Raw genomic sequence first — 20,312 nt, forward strand, 5'->3', positions numbered from 1 at the left:
TGTGTGTCCTTGACAGGCAACTCTCGATGTCAAAATGACCTGTTGATATCCTCGAAACTATCAAGCGTGATGATCTCTGATCTACGGATGATGAATCCTATAATTTCCTAAAGTTAAAGACGTAGCAGATGCCAGTTTATAGTGTTGCAAAATATTTCTCGTCAATTTTTCTATTTTAGTCAACAACTGAACCCAGTTTATTACTATCAATTGTTCAGAAATTACTAGACATGCAATATTGAACTAGAAGGCCTCTCTAGCACTATCATATGGCGAAATATAAAATTAGATCCATACGTCAGTCTGTCTATTAATGGAAAGACAACAATCAATACCTATTAACTATGGAATATTTCTGAAACGACTAAAACTACAATTCGTTAGATCTGTTAAAATTATATATTATTAATATACTGCTAGGTCTTGATTTGCTCGAATCAAAAATCAAACAAATCGATGTATGTGATTGTACAGGTATATACGTGTATTGATTACTCAGTAACTATTATAGATGCAAAGTCAACATTTAGAATTCCTGCAAACCTATTATATATAAGTTCACTTGATTGACCAGTTCATTGAAGACTACGTAATGTAATATCGATTAGTCAATTTATGATTAGTATGCATGGAGCATACGGTTGGTAGTTACGCACTGAACAAAGCTTCGGCTTGTATTTCAGTTCTTGAACATCGCACTGTGTAGCACAAAGCTAATGAACTTGGTGGTGGACAATTTGCATAGTATTCCATTTCCCGTCTACTGTACTGATTTAGTGACTTCTGTGAGGTTTTATGCTCTCCAGGATTTAGAGTACTGTTGTAATATTATTCTAATACGTTTCAAGGGAACAAAGCATGCAAATGTACCCTCTGGTATTCACCTAAAGGGTTCTCTGTGGCTCATTGGGTAACTCAGTTTTACGTCAGAAGCCCACGTGAAAATGAATTGATATTTTCTCGCTGAAAGTAGTTGCGAACAACATATTCGTATGTAACGAACTGTAACAGTCAGCGGTACAACATGTATTAACAAACAATCCTGTCTTAAGTAATATATTCAAAGAAAATATCATTCTCATCCACCACAATTATTCTCTTTTGTGTACACTCAATGTTTTGACATAAGTTTCTTTACTTTTCCTCTAGCGCTGATTCGCAATACAATTCAGCCATTATCAACACCAACGTGATAATTTCAAATTCCGGCGAGGTCGTTTGGCTGAGTCATGGGATTTTCCGCAGTTCCTGTGATATTAACGTCGAATATTTTCCTTTCGACATCCAGACCTGCAAGATGAAATGGGCTTCTTGGACTTACGACGGGTATCAGGTAAAAATCTTGTATCTTTGTATTACCATTTATTTACAAAACTTTCAGCAAGAGAGAGGATTTTGTGGATTCAAACAATTTATATATTTTTAAAATTCTCCCTCGTCTGTGCATGCCTGTGAAAGAAAACTCTCTGCTGCACGACAGATAGCAAATCATATGTAATATGTAAAGCAAAGGAACATGCTTCTGCCACGATGTAACAATCACGTCCGTCATTAACGCAAGACTTCTTGTTTTTATACAACATATAGACGTGCTTTTAAGTAATATTTTTCCAATTCCCGTGTAAATTTTTACCGTTTTTACCATTTTTATTGCATGTATTTTACCATATTCTCATATACGGATTATCCTAATTATCAGAAATAGCCAAATGTGTGCATTATCCGGACAATGTTATGTTTATCCGTTTTACGGGCTCTCCGCACATTTTTTTATTCATCATGTATGCATTTCTACCTTATGGATTCTTAACAAATCCGTCATACAATCTGTTCATTTATCCGTTTACGGATTCTCAGCATGCTCTTTAAATGTTTACATTTTTTTCTAAAACAAATCTCTGCATTAGTAAGTTCAGTATTTATCACGTTTCTTTTGCTTATTTTTCAGTGTGTGTGTGTTATTTGTGCAAGGATAATCAAGAACCTTTATTTGGTAATTATTTCCTTAATTTCAGAAACCGTTCTTACTAGAACTTACAGAACTTTTTTTTAAAAAAAGTATGTAGCGATCTGTATACACGGGTTATCTGAATATCCGGATAATGCGAATATACGGAGTATCCGTATTATTCGGATATTTTCGGATATTCGGGTTATGCGTTACATACAAAACGGATGTTGGATAATTGGAAATCCGGATAGACGTTATCCGGATTTTGTGGTCATCCTAGTTTCAAAACGGGGGCAGTGGAGCAGCTGGGTTCAGTGCAGTATTTAAAAAATGTTTAGTGAGGGGTTTGTTGTTGCAGTAATTACTCTTGAAGCATCGGGATATTACAAAAATTATGCATACAGTTGATCTGCCAAGAGTTAAAAAAGGTAGCAACCACAAGGGGAGGGGTGGAGAAGCCAAGGGGGGGGGATTCCCCCTCATCCTACCTTGAAATATCTTCCTGGTTGGTGAATGCTTTGCATAAATCTTCCTACCTGGAGGATATCATTCCTCACATTCCCCTTCACTTGACTTCCCCAAGTCTTCTTGCTTGCTAGAGATTCTTGTACGGACTCCTGGAAAGCGTTCTTGTTCATCTACCCCCTAATAAGGCCCTCGGGATTTCGCACGTGTATCCATTGTTGAAGAACTATCATCAGAATAAACTTCACACTGCCAATTAAAGAAAGGATAAATTCAAAACCCATCAATTTCCTCGTCACGTAATTCCTACTGAACCTATGCTTGTGTGTGTGTGTTTGTGTGTGTGTGTTTGTGTGTGTATACACACACACACACACCATCACATACACACACACACACACACATACATACATACATACACACTGGAGTACACAGGGGAGAAGCTGATGGCCCTACAGCGCCTGCCGAAATTCAAATGAAAGCAGTAAGGTAAAATGATCCCAGATTGCAATCTTTGAACAACTTTTAAAACGAAGCATAAAAATGGTAATAAAGAAATATTTTATAATGTATTACGCCCCTCCCCAGCCCCTAGGAAACAGTTATGTTATATCAACTTTAATATTTACATTATTTGATCATTAATATTTTTCGTATGTGCTTGTAAAATAGCCAAGTGAGGCGAATGAGGAACCATAAAATTAAGAGAATTTGAAAATAAAATCATCAGAAAAGTATTTAAACCTAAAAAAATGATGTAACGGGTGAGTGGAGAAGATTATATAACCGAAACGGTATTATTATAAAAGATAATTACATCCAGAAGACTTCGATGTGCGGGCTATGTAGTACGGGTTGGAGAGGAAAGAAGCGAGAAGCGTTGACAGGATCCTTGTTGGGAAACCTGATGGTAAGAGACCTGTAAGAAGACGAAGATGGAAGGACAATGTTGAGATAGACCTGTAGGAAATTGGCATGGGTGGTCAGCAATGGACTGCTTTATCCAGAATATCAGATGTAACGTTCATGTCTCTGCAGCAATCAACACGTTTAGGACATTAACCAGAAAATTCTCATCTGAATTCATCAACCCAAGAAATCCCACCCTTGCAGATAAAATTCATTTTATTCGCATGATTTTTTAGAGTGGCATTAAGACGAACATAAACATTTTTACCAGGGATGGTAAATGTGCAATGCCTTCTATGCATATTTAGAGTAACGCATTACTAAATTCCACATTGGGTGTGGTGAAATACGTTCAATTTTTTCGGATCGTTTACTGTTCATCAAGGCTAGAATTTTGATGCATTTGCATCCTTTTATTCGAAAGCCCTATATAGATGTTCATGGTTGTCATAAACTCTTGGAATTATTGTATCGTTTTACTGAAATCTCATCTTAGAATATTGTTCTTCAATCTAGTCCATGCCTGGAATTTCGTTTTCAATTTTTCCGTAGCTGACGTTCGTTACAGAGGCTTTGTAAAACAAAAAGAGCCAAAAGAAGTACATTCGATGGGGCATTTTAGTGCATTTCAAAGCAATTTTAAATTTTATCTATGATATTTGATGTTTGTGTGAGAGAAGGGACATTTCTTAGTCTTTATGTTTATTTTCTTAAAAAGCAAATCACTTGTTTCTTGCCAATACGAAAGTTTCAGAATTACTTCAGTTCCAGGAAATCTGGTAAATCCTTCCTTCTGCAACAGAGACCTAGTGAAAAAAGTGACAAGTGACTCTTAACAAAAGTTCATTGGAAAGTGGGAAAGTAAGTAGCCTCGTAAATGATTTTGGTTTTGAACAAGAATGAAGGGTTTAGTACGCTATGTTCAATTGCTGAGGTTTTGTCTGGAGAAAATTTTTCTGCTAGAGAACTACCAAGGGATTTGCAAGCTGGTGACATAGTTTAGGCCTGCCTCAAGCATGCTCCTCTAGTATCGGGGTAGAGATGGAAATGATCTTTTCAATGTTGGTATGTTGTTAGTAGTGTATTGCAATGCAGAACTGATAAAGTAAACACGCAAATTTGTTCCAAAGCGCTTTTTGGATTTTTTTTTTTGTTTTTTAGGGCATTATTGCATTTTGTATAACACATTTTCTGGTATTTTATTGTGTATTAAATTAAAATTCTAGCGTTAGTGATAACTCTGGCGTCCAAATTGACACTCTAGTGTCACCTGAGACCCAAAACATGTGAAAACTGTGGAGGATAAACCAGTGATAATACGCACTGAACCGGTATACCAAGAGTAAGATACAAGCATTGGGGTGAGACCTACTGAAGCGTGAAATGCAGATAAGAGGCTGAAAAGGGAAATACACTTGAATGTAAGGAGAAGAGTCGAAGCTTGAGCAAAAGGGGTTTCAGCAAAAGAGGAGGACGGTGTATTGATTTGTATCCTCTGCATGAGCCGCAAGGATAAGGAGAAAGAGAGATAAGGGTTGATAATGAGCGCAAGGAAAAAGGTGACGATGCCTGGAGAAAAGGGTAACGGTTATTCCATACCATTGTTTAAATTCTGGGCTTTTGAAAGTGTCAGCATTAACTTCGTTTGTCAGCTTAAGATCTTGATAGTGAATATGGAAAGTTTCCGGGAATGAGTGGCGAGGATAAGGCGACTGAAAAAGGACTGCGAAAGGAATTAATCGGGAAACGGACTAAGCTCGAAAGGGAACAACCGAGAAGGGTACAACAGGATTAAGCCCGGAAGGAACAACCGCGAAGAGAACGAACCACGAAATGAACTTGGTCGCAGTCTTTGGAAAGAACTGGAGAATGTGGTAATATACATGAACTGAAAACGAGCTGATAACGGGTTCATTTACATTTAATTAAATTCTAATAAATCTAATATGTTTACAAATTAAAATATGAAGGCAAGAAATGCAAGAAAACGTTAAACTTATACTTGGGAAAAGTTACATCAGAGGAAAAACATTTGCTCGTAACAAATGTGTGTATGTGTAAGTGTTCTACATATCTGTATATTAAAATTATGTTCCCATTTGTATGTAAATTTAACAGTTACATTTGGTTACTCACTACATGAAAAAATTAACTGTTATTCATTTTCAAACGCAACTAATTACAAGCACCGTTCGAAAATAGTAACTAATGCTTGTAACTTCGTTAGGAGTTGCTGCCAAACACTACTAGGGCAAATTGAACATTCTGGAAGGAACTAATGTAAAAAAGCAACTGAAAAACAGAATAAGGAAGTTGTTACGCACAAAGGTACACTTGTATGAAAGTATCCAGTATCTCAAACAGAGCGCATAGCTATAACTTCACATATACACAGAAAGTAAATAAGTTAGGTATTAATACAAGGCATGTACAAAATGTGGTCTCAAACAGACTATTAATTACATCGACAACGGTTACTACAAAAAAGGCATGTGTCTCATGGAATTATTGTATCGCTTTACTGAAATCTCATTTTAGGATATTGTGATTCAATCTAGTCCATGCCTGGAATTTCGATTCCAATTTTTCCCTATTTGTAGTTCGTTACAGAGGCTTTCTAAAACTGTGTAGCAGTGATTTCTCGGGAAATCTCAAGCATTTCCAGTTCTGCGACCAAGAAATCCTCTGACCAGGTCATCCCTGGAAATAATGGAAATCTGTTGACGATTTTATGTATCTTAACGAAAATCAATTATCCTTTGTTACCGTGTATTTGTTGATTAATTATCACAACATTATCACTGATATGAATGAGGAATCAGAACGAGTTCATTTTCGAGTTCGAGCAGGAACGAAAACGACTGACTGTCCTTTGTCTGAACTACGGCACAGGAAAAGCTGATCCGGTCAACACAATGAAAGAAACCGTAGATAAACCACGCGAACAGTTGATTGGACAGAAGCGGAGATTACACACATTGGCGACTTCGTTGAATAAGTCAGGAATTAAATTTTTTGTGTGTGGAAGCAGACTGTCAAACGTGAAAGAACGTCAATCCAATCCAACAAACGAATAATGCATTTGTGTGACTGTAGCATTGCAGGACGTCATTCTAGCATGGGGCTCTATCGATCCGAAAAAACGACAAATGGAAAGACGAAATAATTCATGAGGTACAAAAGGAATTAGGCAAGCAGAATTTCAAAGCTCAGACCTACTTCGTGCCTACAGGGTTATCGGACTGCTTGCAAAGTATTTTATGCGTTTGGGCCATGAGTTGTCTACTGAAAACAACTTAAAGATCAAGATAATAAATAATTTTTATATTTATGCCTGTGTCCCTTTCTCATGAAAACTAAAACATTCTTAACTGATATAAAAAAAATAGATTTTCGGGGTTCATTTTCGTACAGAATTTGGGGTGTAAGGGGTGCCCTTCCACATAGTACACCCAAATGTCAACCTCACTTCCACGTTAGTGCACCCTGGACTGAAGACTAACGAGGCTCTGGCGACTGGCCCCATGACCAGTATAATTTTGTTTGTGTTGTCCTATGTTTTGTCCTTATTTATGCTGAGTGCTCCTTTACAGCCTCAGATTTTAACGAAAGTCAGAACATTTTAATATTTTATGACTTTATTTCTGCAACGTTAGAGTTGTTCTGTGTAACGATAAGGGGCTGGACCCCATATAATGTGATGGGTGCAAAATAGCCTTAGTGCTGACGCACCCAAAATTTTAATATCAAAATCAAAATCAAATCGTACAGAATTTATTTTATTGACACTTTAAATCAATACGATAATGAAAAAAACAACAATTTACTCTTTCTTGTGACGTAAAATTTCGTGATATTTTACAAATACGTTTTTACGGCTTATTCTCTAATGGGGCTACCAGTTAAGCTCAGTCGTTAAGGCATCTGGCTACCATGCGAGAGTCCCGGGTTCGATCGCCGGCGTGGGAGAACCGGGATTTCTTTCCACCTGTTCAAGCGGCTCCGGCGCCCACCCAACGTCGTATAAAGTGGGTACCTGGAGGAAACTCGGGTGGGGTGGGGCGAAAAGGTGGTGTCGGGCGTGGTGCTGATCACATCACCCCCACCTTCGGCCGTGTTCAAGAAAGTGTGCGGCCCTAACTCCACACCCCCTATCTATACGCCTTCATGGCGTGGTGCAAAGCACAGGGGAACACTTTACTTTTTTTTTTTACTTTCTTGCTACCAGTTAGCCTAAACGGTATTCATGACAATTATATCTGTAAATATCAGATCTCAGATAATGACACAATAATAATGTGAAAATGTTAAAATGTGGAGAAAATAATCCCGTTCAGTGTTCGAATTGCAGTGGGGGAAGCCAGGGAATTTTCCTGCTTCTACTTTTTTCATTCCCGGCTCTACATTTATCTTTTCATTTCCAACCAGTGAAAGAAAATTCGCCCCCTCTGAATGTGTATTCTTATTTGGCATGGCATGACAGCCATTCATTGTTTGAGTCATAAATTCGAACTTGCTGTTCACGATCTTGTGAAAAAAGATGCAGTCATTGCTCTTTATTTTATGTTCAGTCAATACAGCAAAAATTAAAAGGATCTGTTCGAGAGTGGTCAAGCAGTGGCAACAACAATTATGAAAATTAACAAAATGTTTGACATTTGTTGGGTGGCATATTAATCAATCTGTGTCTGCATCCGACCCTTGTACGTATATTTCATTTCGAGCCATGAGCTCAGTGCAGCTATCAGTTGAAAAGAAAGAGAAAGTGCAAAATAATTCTGAAGAAGGCACCTACTTAATTATTTGTAATAGAACTTTCTCTTTCCAATGTTGTTTAGATTTCCTCAAATATGGTAGTTTTCATTGCTTCTGCAGAGAAGAAGTGCTGGTGTAATTACTGCACGGCAGGAACTGGCTGTGGCAATAAAATCACTAACTTCAATGAAAGAGCACCCTGGAGAAAGTGTAAAGATGTAGAATTTTAATTTTCTCAAAACAAAGCATTTATGAGTGTACTACTAACTGAAACATGTGAAGCCGATGAGAAAAAAATCATATTTTCGGAAGCATTTCCTTCAGGGTTTTACTGATAAACATTAATTCAAGATTAGAAGATCATGGAATATTCGAAGAAGCATCAGTTTTGAACCATGAGAAGTGGCCAGAAAATGAACCAGAACGTACATTGTATGGTGACAAAGAAATCACTTTGTTGCGTGTTGGGTTGTAATGGAAAGCGACTGCTCAGTTCGCAACTAATGCAAAAACATGAAGACGAGCTCAATAGGTGCTTTGAGGAGTGAACTCAGGCCCGTAGCCAGGCAGGGGCCAGGGGGGCTGAGCCCTTGGAATTGCGTCAGCTCCCCTGGCACTGTCATCAGCCCCCTTGACATTAGGTAAAACTAATTTGTATAATTTGTTTGCAGTGAAGAGTGAAAATGTAGACAGCTCACAACTTTAAATAAGGATGAATCCACAGAACATGAACAGCAGCTATTACATTCGCTCATCTTGTTTATGAGCTGAAGTCTAAGTAGCTGCAAGTATTTAGAATATTATCTAGACTTTGTAAATTCTTTCATAGGGGGGCTTCTTTATCTGTACCTTCGCTGCCCCTGTTGCGACCTCCCATTTAGACAGAAATCTGACTTTGATGTCATCATGCAAATTCCCTTCGCATCTACATCAAAGGCCAACAGCTCTAAAGTTTTAGGAAGGAAGGGGAGTTTCATTGCTTCGGCTGGCGTGGAATGTACTGTAGGTACTGTGATTGAATATTGTGCATTTTTTTGTGTGTGATATGAATATCTGTATCATCTAAAGTAGTATGGAGTGTATAAGGTATGATTTCAGTATCAGTCAATTAACACTTCAAGAGATGTTTTAAAAGATGTAGAAAATGTAGTATTTGTATGATATTTATAAATTTTATATAACTTAATGACCTCCCCCCACACACATAATTTACCTTCATTAAATACTGTTAAATATTTGCAAAAATGGTCTTGATTTACAAAGCCCCCCCCCAGTAACCCGTGAGCCCCCCTGGAGATCACTTCTAGCTGCGGGCCTGTAACTTTCTGCAAAGTACAGAGCATTCCAATATCATCGACTTAGTGTGAAAGAGGTTTCAGTAAAATGAACGTGACTCTTATCGAACAACAAAATCAACAAAGGATGAAACAGTATGAGCATTGTTATTTATTCCTGTGAATGGCTCTAAAAGCAGAGTTGCATAAAAGCCAGCTATTTTGAATGCCTGATTTCTTTCTGAAAAATTCTTTTAAAACAAGAATAATTTAGCTTTTTGCCAACTTCGGTTATCCTACAGTATTTCACTTGCAGTTTCACTTGTGAGTTTTGAGATATGTAATGCCAAGTTTTGCAAAGGAAAAGAAGTCGAAAGAAGCCCAACAAGAAAGCCAAGGAAAAAAGTCCCCCCCCACCCGAAAAAGCCTTTTCTCCGGATAATTTTCAACTCTACCTACACATTCGTTTTTCCTGTGACAAAATTTTCTGATATGAGGCTACAGGAAGGGCACCATGCTGCAACAGATCATTTATACATTGTAATCAGTAGTGGCGATTTGGTGCCAAAACTGGGGTGGGGGCGCAAGGACTGTTTATTTTTTTTTGTAAACAAGGCATTAAGAGGCCAATTCTTCAATTCGAACACTGCGATAAGAATGGTCAATAAATATTTCAGATTTTTTCCGCAATTTTCAGTGGTACGATTTTCATGCAATGTTTAGAATATTTTGCACTTCAAATACTCAAATGGTTCTTCCATTGTGTGAAGATAATTAAATACCTGGACAAATCAAATGTACTATGATTTAACAGTAAATGAAATATAAAGACTTGTAGGAATGACAGATTGAAGTAATGAAACTTACAGAAGGGAATTTCATTCGTGTCAGAACTAGAAGGACGTAACTCCAATTTGTCAGATTTACAGGCGAGATGAAATAAAGTATTCTTAGGAATATGTCTGGCTCTTAAGGCCCAGTAAACTGGTTATAGGTGACTCGACCTTACTACTAACGATTAGAAATATAGATATGTCGATCTGACTCCAAATATACCTCTTCAGAGGAGTTTATTTAAAGAAAACTGAGAAATCGTATTTTTCCAGTTCCTCTGGTTCTCATTGTGTTCTCCTTCTCCACCCCTCTCACACACTCGCTCGCTTTGTCTGTCTTCCTCAATATATTATTTTTTTGTGTTCCTGTCCCATCTCTCTGTCTCTCTCTGTGTGCCTTTCTTTACCTATTTCTCAACGTCCATCTCTAAACTGACATATCTCCATTAATATCTGCAGAACATACTGGGTCTGTTTTTCACAACATAAATGAGTGCTTTAATAATTCTTTTCTCCAAAGAAACAAGTAAGTTAGCTACGAGTAAATAACATTTTCCTTCTCTCTCAATTATCATACAGAATGTCTGAACTCATTCCATTAATCTTGTTATTCGTCCAATTTATTATTATTACATAAAAGTAACAGTTTTCCTTTCTTCTAGCTGGACTTGGTGAAGCAAGCCGAGGAGGGTGACGTGAGCAACTACCAGGCGAATGGAGAGTTCGACCTTGTCAGCTTTGAAGCAGTGAAACATGTGGAATACTATTCTTGTTGCCCTGAGCCTTATCCAGACATTACATACACCATTAGGCTGCGCCGCCGCCCATTGTTCTACGTTTTCAACTTGATCCTTCCCTGTATGCTGATCAACGGAATAGGTTAGTTTTCATAAAGTTTATGGTTTATAGTTGCTAAAATTGCTAAATATGCACATTTATGAGGAATGCACATTAGACTCCACCAACTGATCAAATATATTTGCCAATGTTACACCAACTTAAAAGAAAAAAAATCTTTGTACCTTTATTATTCTCCCTTCATATCCCATTCATCATTCTGTTTATTCTCTTTGGAACACATGATACGTTTCCTAGCCGAGACCGTTTAAAATTCGAAACGAGCACGAGACCAGGCCCTTCGAGTCTTATTTGGACGAAATCGAGACAAGTAGACTTACTCTTAGAGAGTCTGTTCTCGTTAGAAATTTCTGCAGTCTACAATGAAAGATACAAATTAGTAGAATTTGCAAATCAACTAGGGCACTCAAGACAATAACGAGACGAGTGTTTAGAATTCGATACGAAAGCAAGAACTTGATGGGCATTTGCTTCTCTAGAAGAGACCGACAAAGTGACGAACGTGTCAGGTCTAATCTCTTGCCATCCCATCGCGTTAAGCTAACCACTCAGCTATAGCCAACTTTATAGAACTGCATTACACCACAAATTCGTAGCTCAGCTCAGTTGTACATTTGAACGTCGTAAGCTCATTATAAACAAGGTTCCTACGTTTCCTTGAAAACAAGACCTAGTCCACATTTCCCATTTGCAATTTTTGAAGACCTTCCCCCCAACTTCCTCTTTCTCTAGAGGAGAGCATACATTTTTCAAAACACTGCCATTCGACTTAACATATAATTTTCTTGTGATGATGTACAAAGTTTTTGTGCTCTGTTCTCCGTGTCGATGATACTATGGGTGCCCACTCGAAAACCACGCAGATAGAACAGCTAGAGCGGAAAATCAGACGAGAGCAAGGCTGGCTCGGTGGTTCAGCTGTTTATCGACCTCCGTGGCGGAATGGTCAGCGCAGCTCGCTACGACACCTAGGGTTTCTGGTTCGAATCCCGATTAAGACATGGACGTTTGTGTTTGTCCTCAATTAGAAAACAGAGAATTGAGTAAAAATTATTACATGTAAAAGTAAGAAAGAGAATGAGGAGGGAAACTATCCCTTAGGCGAGTTTTCAGTAAAGAAAGGAATTTGGTACAGAAATGGCAGAGATCTAGGTTCGAGTCCTGGTCGAGACTACATTTTTCGCTAAAATTTCTGCGTAATACATCTCCTGTGTGTGCCAAACAGCAAGGTAAAAAAAAGCATGCTGATTGACGCGGACTTTTAACAACTGCTTCACTTTTACTCCGATATATCGGAGACATGTATTGTCTCTGTCTTCAGGGAGACGAGAAGGAGCCTGGATTACCGAGAAATAATCCACCCAGCCATTCTCAAGTAGAGTAGTATCATTCACAGCACATGTCATTATAGATCTTTCTTGTTGATGTGAACGCGGTGGAGCCACTGCCGAAAAATCATCCTAGGCTCTCTTGAAAATCGTATAAATTAACAACAAACGTCTGAAGATATTCGACCACTAGATACGTTCAGAGTATCAACTCTCGTATCGTCTCATGATGTGGCGTACCCAGAATTTTGGAAAGGGTGGAGGGGGGGGGGGTTACGTTTACATTCTTTTAGTAGTCAGCCCTCATTTTGCCATCTTTTCCTGCCTTCGACGTTTTTCTTGTTTGTTTTTTTAGGAAAACTAAGCCAAAGGAGAGGTCCCCCATCAATATCCCCTTGGGCACGCCACCGGTCTCATGCATTTCTATTTAGTAATTTTCATAGTTTGTGTAATTTATTTTCCTTTTTGGATGCTATTTGCCTGTTTCTTGGTTGCAGATTCAACTTGTAAAAATGGATACCCCACTAATGGTCCCTGAACAGAACACATACTATTTTCAACCAAGAGCAATATTATTGAATACATTTCTCCGCTGTTCCTCACAACGCCGGTGAAAGCTCATAGTTTTGGAGGAAGCTGTAAACGGATATTTTGATATAATTGACGTGCCAAGTTACAGATGCCGATGCATCATTCCCAGCACTCACGCTTCAATCGCGGGGGGCTGATTAATCCATCCTCCCGTGTCAACAACATTCGTTCTGTGCTTTAAAAAATGTCAATACACCTTCATTGCATGGCAAACGAAACGATAGCGATCGTACTCCTAGTAACTGAAACCAGACTGAAATAACATATTGATGATGAAATGTTCATCATTCAGGCTTTTAACGTTACCAGGAAAAACATGAGACGCAAATATCCCTTCCATTTCATTCAGCGTGTCAAGTGCAATATATGTTTGCTTACCTTATGTATACTGTTCATCATATTGAAGAGCGTCAAATTTGATCAAATACGAATCTGTATTTGTACAGAGAGATATGAAAATTTCAGTTCATAATCTCTCGTGTTACAGAATTTGAAACTTTTTTTCGATTCCTCTCAAAACTAACAAGGCTTAAATATGGAAAATATTAATAGAAAGTAAAAGCAATATTAACAGAAGGTCAGTTAGGAACACGAGATGTGGTTCTTGTACTATGACAACTGATTGAAGGTACGATAGGAAAGATATGCAACTTTTATATAATTTGTAAATCTCGAAAGAGCGTTTGACATTGTAAATTGGAACATGATGGTCTGAATTATAGCAAGGTAGGAATCGACTTTAAGGGCAGAAGAGTTACCCTCAGCCCAGGTAGAAATCAGAAAGGTATAACGAAAGTGGATTAACAGGAAAAAAAAGGAAGCAGCAATGAAGAAATGCGTCAATGATGTTTTCTGCCACCACTGATATTCAATTTACACATTGAGGAAACATTGAATAAAAAGTAAAATTTAATATCGGTAGCAGATTATATAACACTCCTAAGTGAGAATGAAGAAGGAAAAATGGAAGATGACCTTCAGAGGGACTGTAAAATGGTATCCAGCAGGAAACCTCTGCTCCTAAGAACAGGGATAATGATAGGGAAGGATAGAATCGATGAAATGGAAGAATTTTGCTGGATGGTAGAACAATAACGAATATTGGAAGATGCAGGAAAGAAATCTAAAGCATGATAACGCAGGCATAGAACAGTTTTTACATGAAAAAATGCAGTATATTAACTTTGAGGAACATAAAAGCATTTTACAGATTAGGCACACACAATGAAAGCATTAGTTTGAAGCACAGCACTATATGGATGCGAAACATGGAGAATGGCTGAAGCTGAAGGAAACATTGGCATAATTGGCGTAGTGGAAACGTAGGAAATGCAAAAACAATAGTACAAATAACACATCTTTAGCAAGCACTTTTTCTGCATCAAGTCGCAAAAATAAGGTTGATCACAAACAAACTCCTGGATGTTTCGCGAACTTGTTAATTTGCACACTGTTTTAACTAAACCATGGACAGTGCCTGTCAACGCACATAACGAAGAAATAACTGCTGATTTTGAAGTCTTGTCCTCATTTCACAAAATGTAGTTTCCGTTTATGAAATGCCTGCCTACATCATGACGAGGTCTTTGGGAGGTGGCAGCACGAAGGAAAAGTTGAAGCACTTGCTTTTCTTCTCTCCTAGGTGGCTCCTCTTCAAGGTAGCTTCCACAGTCCACTTGGAGAGAGATTGGCATGGTGGACTTTTGCAATGCAGCTGTCGCTGCAGGTTACTTTAGGCTTTTCTTTCTGATTATCCGACATGGCGCAGGGAGATATTCCATGATTTGGAAAGATCATTATGGGTTGAGAGCAATTGGTCTTTTGACAATGGATGTAACTTTAACTTTAATGAGGAAACGCCGACAGGGCGAAGACCCTTGGCTTGCCCTTTACCCCTCAAACTACGAATGTAAATAAAAAAAGGGGGAACTCCGTGGTACGTACAACAGCGCTTTGAAAGCCAAGTCCTGCCAATCGACTTTCCGTTAGGTGACGTGGCCAGCGCATCGGATCCGATCGCCGTTGTTTTCTGATATCCGTGACTGGAATCCGCTACTTCTTTTCAAGTAGCTCCGGAATTGTACTCACGATGCTGGTTCAACGCCGAATTTTTGAGCTCCCACCGGGAACCGCTCGTACCAAAGGCGAGAGTAATAACCATTTGACTAATCGGAACGATCCACATATATTCTTCTCTATCTTGTTGATGCTCCGAAGTAGGTATTCTTGCCCAGCGGCATTCACACTCTCAGGAATGAATGCAATTTTTTTTCATTGGCTACAATGTCTGTCCATTCAAAAATATATGTCAGTGACAACAATGACTCTGTAATGGGTGCTTCTAGCTATACACACAAAATGATCTTCTGGCATCGGGTCTCAATGTGCAAAGCGTTAGAACTAAACTTGTGCAGTAATCAAACCTTTGCTTTTCAATAAGTAACATATTAGTTGAGATGCTAGAAGAGAAAATTAACAAATTGAAGACTCCATTTTCACTTTGTCGAAGTATAAAAGACTGTAATTTCTCGGAACCTACTTGAGTGATTTAATTACACTTTGCCAAACTGAAAGGATTGCAATTTTTTCTCCACTTGTAATGATATCGAGACAATATTGATAACAGTTTGACAATAAGTAGGGGAGTTTAAACTATAAATCTGCACAAATATTATACCTAATAGCTAATCCTTCAATAAAAGAAATAACCCACAAAATACCATACCCATAATTTAGTTTGGCGTTAGTGAAGTTAACAACACATTTATTTTGGTTTCGTATCCTTTCAGCTCTACTGGTATTCTATGTGCCATCGGAGTCTGGAGAGAAAGTGACCCTGGGCATCAGCGCTCTTCTGTCTATGACGGTGTTCCTCATGACCATCCGGGAGAGCCTCCCCCCAACAGAGAAGACGCCGTTGATAAGCAAGTACTTTATGGTGTTTCATCTTAATTTCATTGAGGCCAAAATACATAGAGCATATTAACAAACGGTCAACAAGCGGGAAATACTCAGATTAGATTGTGAGAGTTACATAAACTCGTACGAAAATACTCTGAGGTGGCAAAAAGGAAACTCCCCCACCATTCATGCTATTCCACAGAACAGAATATTTGCTTATGAAAAGACACACACACACACAGAGACAAACAGACAGACAGACAGACAGACAGACAGACAGAGAGAGAGAGAGAGAGAGAGAGAGAGAGAGAGAGAGAGAGAGAGAGAGATATTTAGAAGTGTAAGCCTCGCGACAGGTTAAGTTTGCAGCAACTTTTCGCACATATAGAACAAAACGTGCACACAGAATGTAGTTAAGCAGTAATGCTGCCAATTTCCTCACAGTCTGCGATGTGAATAGCTTGGCGTTTGAGGCAAGACTGGCATGGGAGATGTGAGTGATGTTCTCGAGTGGACTTATACATAAAATCTGCTGCAAACTTAACCTGTCGCGGGGCTAAGACAGGTAAAGAGAGAGAGAGAGAAGAGAAAGGCACATGAAAAGAGGGTAAAGAGAGAAACATGACGACAGAAAGGAAAATACAAAAAGAGACAAAGAGAGCTATGTATAGATAGCAAGAGAAGAAGGAAGAGATTTTGTCAAGTCCATCAATTTCATCTATACCCTGTTCCAGCTATCTCTGTAACAGCGACTGCTGTTACAGCCTTCGCAGCAGCATGTACTGCTTCGCTCTCCCCACTCGATTTCCTCCCCTTTTGTGACGCTATGCGCAGCCTTACTCCAGAGATAGTTTGGATAGGGTACAATCATCATTTATCCTTATCTTAGAGATTGGTCAAGAGGCAGGCAAGCTACTCATAGAAGGAAAAATGTGTAAAACAGAAGGAAAAGCTATGACGTATCTGTGATCCTGTGGGTAACCACTACTCTACCACGCCCCCCTCCCCCCCTGTCTGTCGAAATGTAGTGTTACGATAAGTGTGCAAACTATAAAAATTGATACAAGCAATTATGATCGCATGCTGAAGTAATAAGCATCGTCACATTTAAATAATATGTTCTCGATTGCTTCCACTGCAGGCATGTACTACGGCGTGAGCATCTGCCTGATTTCTTTCGCTTCCGGGCTGTCAGTGGTCACCCTCAACGTTCACCACAGAGGGGTCAGGGGCTCGGGAGTGCCGGAGTTATTGAAGAAGCTGATCCTGGGGAGGCTGGCGCGACTAGTCTTCCTGCAGTTCGAGCCTTCGCCACGAGGTGGCTGCGAGGACACCAAAGTGAGGATAGGAGTAAGTATATGACTAATCTCTTTAGAAGCAACACGTTATTTGCATATATGTCACGCTTCCAGTCACTGAAAATCTTCTTGCATTACTTCCATTAAGTTTACACAATTTTTGCCTTTGTAGCTATGAAAATACGATAGTTGACACAGACGAACGCAAGCCAGCTTTGCTAATGGTACTAACTGAATGAAACCTTATAATAAAGTTTCAGTTTCCTCAGTTGAGGTTCATCATTTGTGGTTTCCAAAGAAGTTGTATGATAAGGGTTGACAAAAATCTTCGAATCTAGGCAATCTGGTTCCGAAAATATCCATTGAGAACCGAAAATCGGGTTCCCAGATGCAGTATTAGCCAAGACCTGGATATATCAGAGTGTGGTTCTAACAATTACTTTCGTATACTTAGATCAAGGTGTATAAATGAAGAACTTAACGCAAAAAGAAACAGTTTCGATATTATTTACATACTACTCTTGAAAGTTTACAATTGTATTCTTATGACCTTTTCTTTGTTAAATTCTATTCATTTCCCTTTTCTGTGTATTTTCTTTACACTTTAACCTTCTCTCTCACGTCCTTTCTGTATCTTTCTTCGTCCTTAATCTCCGTTTTATAACTTCCTGCCTTTGCCTCTAACTTCCATTTTTCCAGCTCCTTTATATTGTAGAGATATGGAGATTACGAATACGAGGAAACCTCGTCAAGAGAATATTTACGCTTGTTTATTTCCTGGAATTGTCCGACCAGCGGGCGATCCCAAGAATGCGCAAACTTTGTAACTTCCGTGAAGCAATGACTGAAAGGCAAACGCGTGGATCTAAACAAGATCCAGCGTGTTCGAAAGGTTGTTAAACCTTTCGAAGCCTAAGATTATAAAAGGAAGCTCCCTCCCCGAGCTCGCTCTCATTTGGATTATAACGCTCATTGGACTCTCATTTGAATTACTTGTATCATCGAACTCTCATTAGTCTCTGATTACACTTGAATTACGCTACGACACATTACAACTTACAGAGCTACGACGACGGAACACGAAGTTACGGCTGCCTAAGCATGCAGCGAGTTGCGCGGGATCGCTCGGATCAGTGAGCCAAGGGTCACGGGATAGAACCTTGGCATCAGTCACAATTCGGTCTGCAAGAAGCATCTGGACAAGAACATCACTCACCTACCAGGTATGAACAAGCGTAAATAACCTTTAAATTCAACCTTCCATATATCTTCCCTCTTAATCGGAGCAGGTTCAGCTAACAGGTAAAATTAAGCTCTACCTAAAATGTATCATTGAAGCATCCCTGTGACCTCAGATCCCAGGTAAGACGGGATTACAACATGGTGGAGGTGCTTCAGGCCCTTTTTGCAATTGAGTACCCTTCTGTACAAATTGCTTTAAATTAAATTAGTCCCCCCTCCCACTTTGGGAGCATTTTTCGAAAGTAAATTTTTAGTAGTTGCAATTTCATACTCCCACAGTACGCTTAAGATGCGTCAGACCCAGTGACAATTTTGTATATTACCCTATGGAATACGACCCTTCTTTTATTTTTGTGCCGAGTCCCCCCCCCCCACAAAATCTAGTTCTTCTGCATAACATTCACTCTGGACGTATTTGAGCATCATTCACACAGGAATGAGAACAATTGCTTATATTTATTTGACAGACGATATATTAATGAAATAAATAACTGCATAGCCATACTTTTATTTGTTCTTTGGTCAGCACGACGAACTTTAGTCTATGAATACGTCACAGATAGCATTGCAAGAACACCTAGATGCCTCCCTCGACCAAATCATAGAGTTAGCTACTGCAATTACGGCGGACCCAGCAAAATCGCATCCTTTATCACCAGCCCGCTCCCCTCTAATAACAAGGTTAAGATCTGCTAACAGAAACTACCCTCAATTTTTACTAGGACTAGAAACACCCAGCAGAAACCGACACCAACCTTTAGAAGCACCCCAACTAACATTCCTACTACCTCTAACAATACTAATAGCCCTGATAACGTTACTGTAGAAATTTCCACCAATAACATGGCCACTCCAATCCCAACTGCGTTATATCCGATGCCTTTTAGCGGAAATGACCCCAAGGAAGTTGAACCCTTTTTTCTCAAGTTTCAAAATGTAGCACACGCCGCGGGATGGTCGGAAGTTAAGCGTAAAGAGATGTTGCCTTTATTTTTGACTGACACCGCTTTGACTTATTTTCATGATATACAGAAACGACCTAACTTTGCAGACCTGACATATACACACATCAAAAATGAACTAAGTACTTTGTTTAGAGGCTTGTATTTATCAGCGGAGCCCGTGCAAATAGTCCTAGCCAGAAAACAAATAGTTACAGAGCCAATTCACATCTATGTTATTGCTAAGAAGGCATTAGTCCAGCAATACTTCCCGAACGCCACTGAAGAACAAACTCTATCCTATATCATCACGGGACTGCGAGCCAAATACATTGGCTGTTTAACTAATAAGCACTTTTCCAAAACAGAGGAATTAATAGCCCACCTACAAAATTTCGAACGCCAACAGCTATTGATTAATTCCCGTATGATGGAGGAGAAGTTTGAAATTGATCAAGCAATCGCACAAGCAAGTTTGCATCAAACATTGACCCAGACGCCACTTCACAGCTGTTCTCATACACAGGTTTACTCCCCCCTCCCAAGTAATCCGCCGAACCCGAATCAGCAATATGTAGCATATAACCAGAATCCAACCTTTCTCCCACCACACCCCGCTCATCAAGTCCAAAGTCTGCAATCAACTCCCGCTCCCGTCATTCCCTCCCAGACAGTTTATCAAGGACACAGTTTCTCAGCTTCACAATCTGTCATGCCTTCTCGACCAAGTTCCGAAATTCTCCCCTGCATGGCGCCACCAGCTGTGGCCAGATCAGAACCCAGTCACAATACTGCCTCTGGTGACGATGTAAATAAACTTGGTAATCTATGTTTGCACTCACACGAACAACTGAACACAGCCTCCCTTTTTACTTTCTGCTCAAATGTTTTGGAACTCGCGAAAAATGCTAATCAGAGCGCACATGATAGAGGTAATAGAGTTCACAACAAGGGGAATAATAACTC

The 20,312-nt window shown here is 39.2% G+C and overlaps 1 protein-coding gene across 1 annotated transcript in view; it reads left to right on the forward strand.

Annotated features, from left to right (window-relative positions):
* The window catches only part of LOC145986913 (neuronal acetylcholine receptor subunit alpha-7-like), a 98,423-nt gene that overhangs the window by 67,303 nt on the left and 10,808 nt on the right, over positions 1-20,312 (forward strand). Inside the window, exons 4-7 of the mRNA XM_083121381.1 lie at positions 1,150-1,333; positions 10,850-11,066; positions 15,754-15,888; positions 17,007-17,215. Of these exons, the coding sequence (XP_082977507.1) occupies positions 1,150-1,333; positions 10,850-11,066; positions 15,754-15,888; positions 17,007-17,215 (745 nt within the window). The remainder of the gene's footprint in view (positions 1-1,149; positions 1,334-10,849; positions 11,067-15,753; positions 15,889-17,006; positions 17,216-20,312) is intronic.

The sequence above is a fragment of the Lepisma saccharinum genome, chromosome 1, assembly GCF_977018435.1.
Source record: "Lepisma saccharinum chromosome 1, izLepSacc3.1, whole genome shotgun sequence".
Classification (NCBI taxonomy): Eukaryota; Metazoa; Arthropoda; class Insecta; order Zygentoma; family Lepismatidae; genus Lepisma; species Lepisma saccharinum.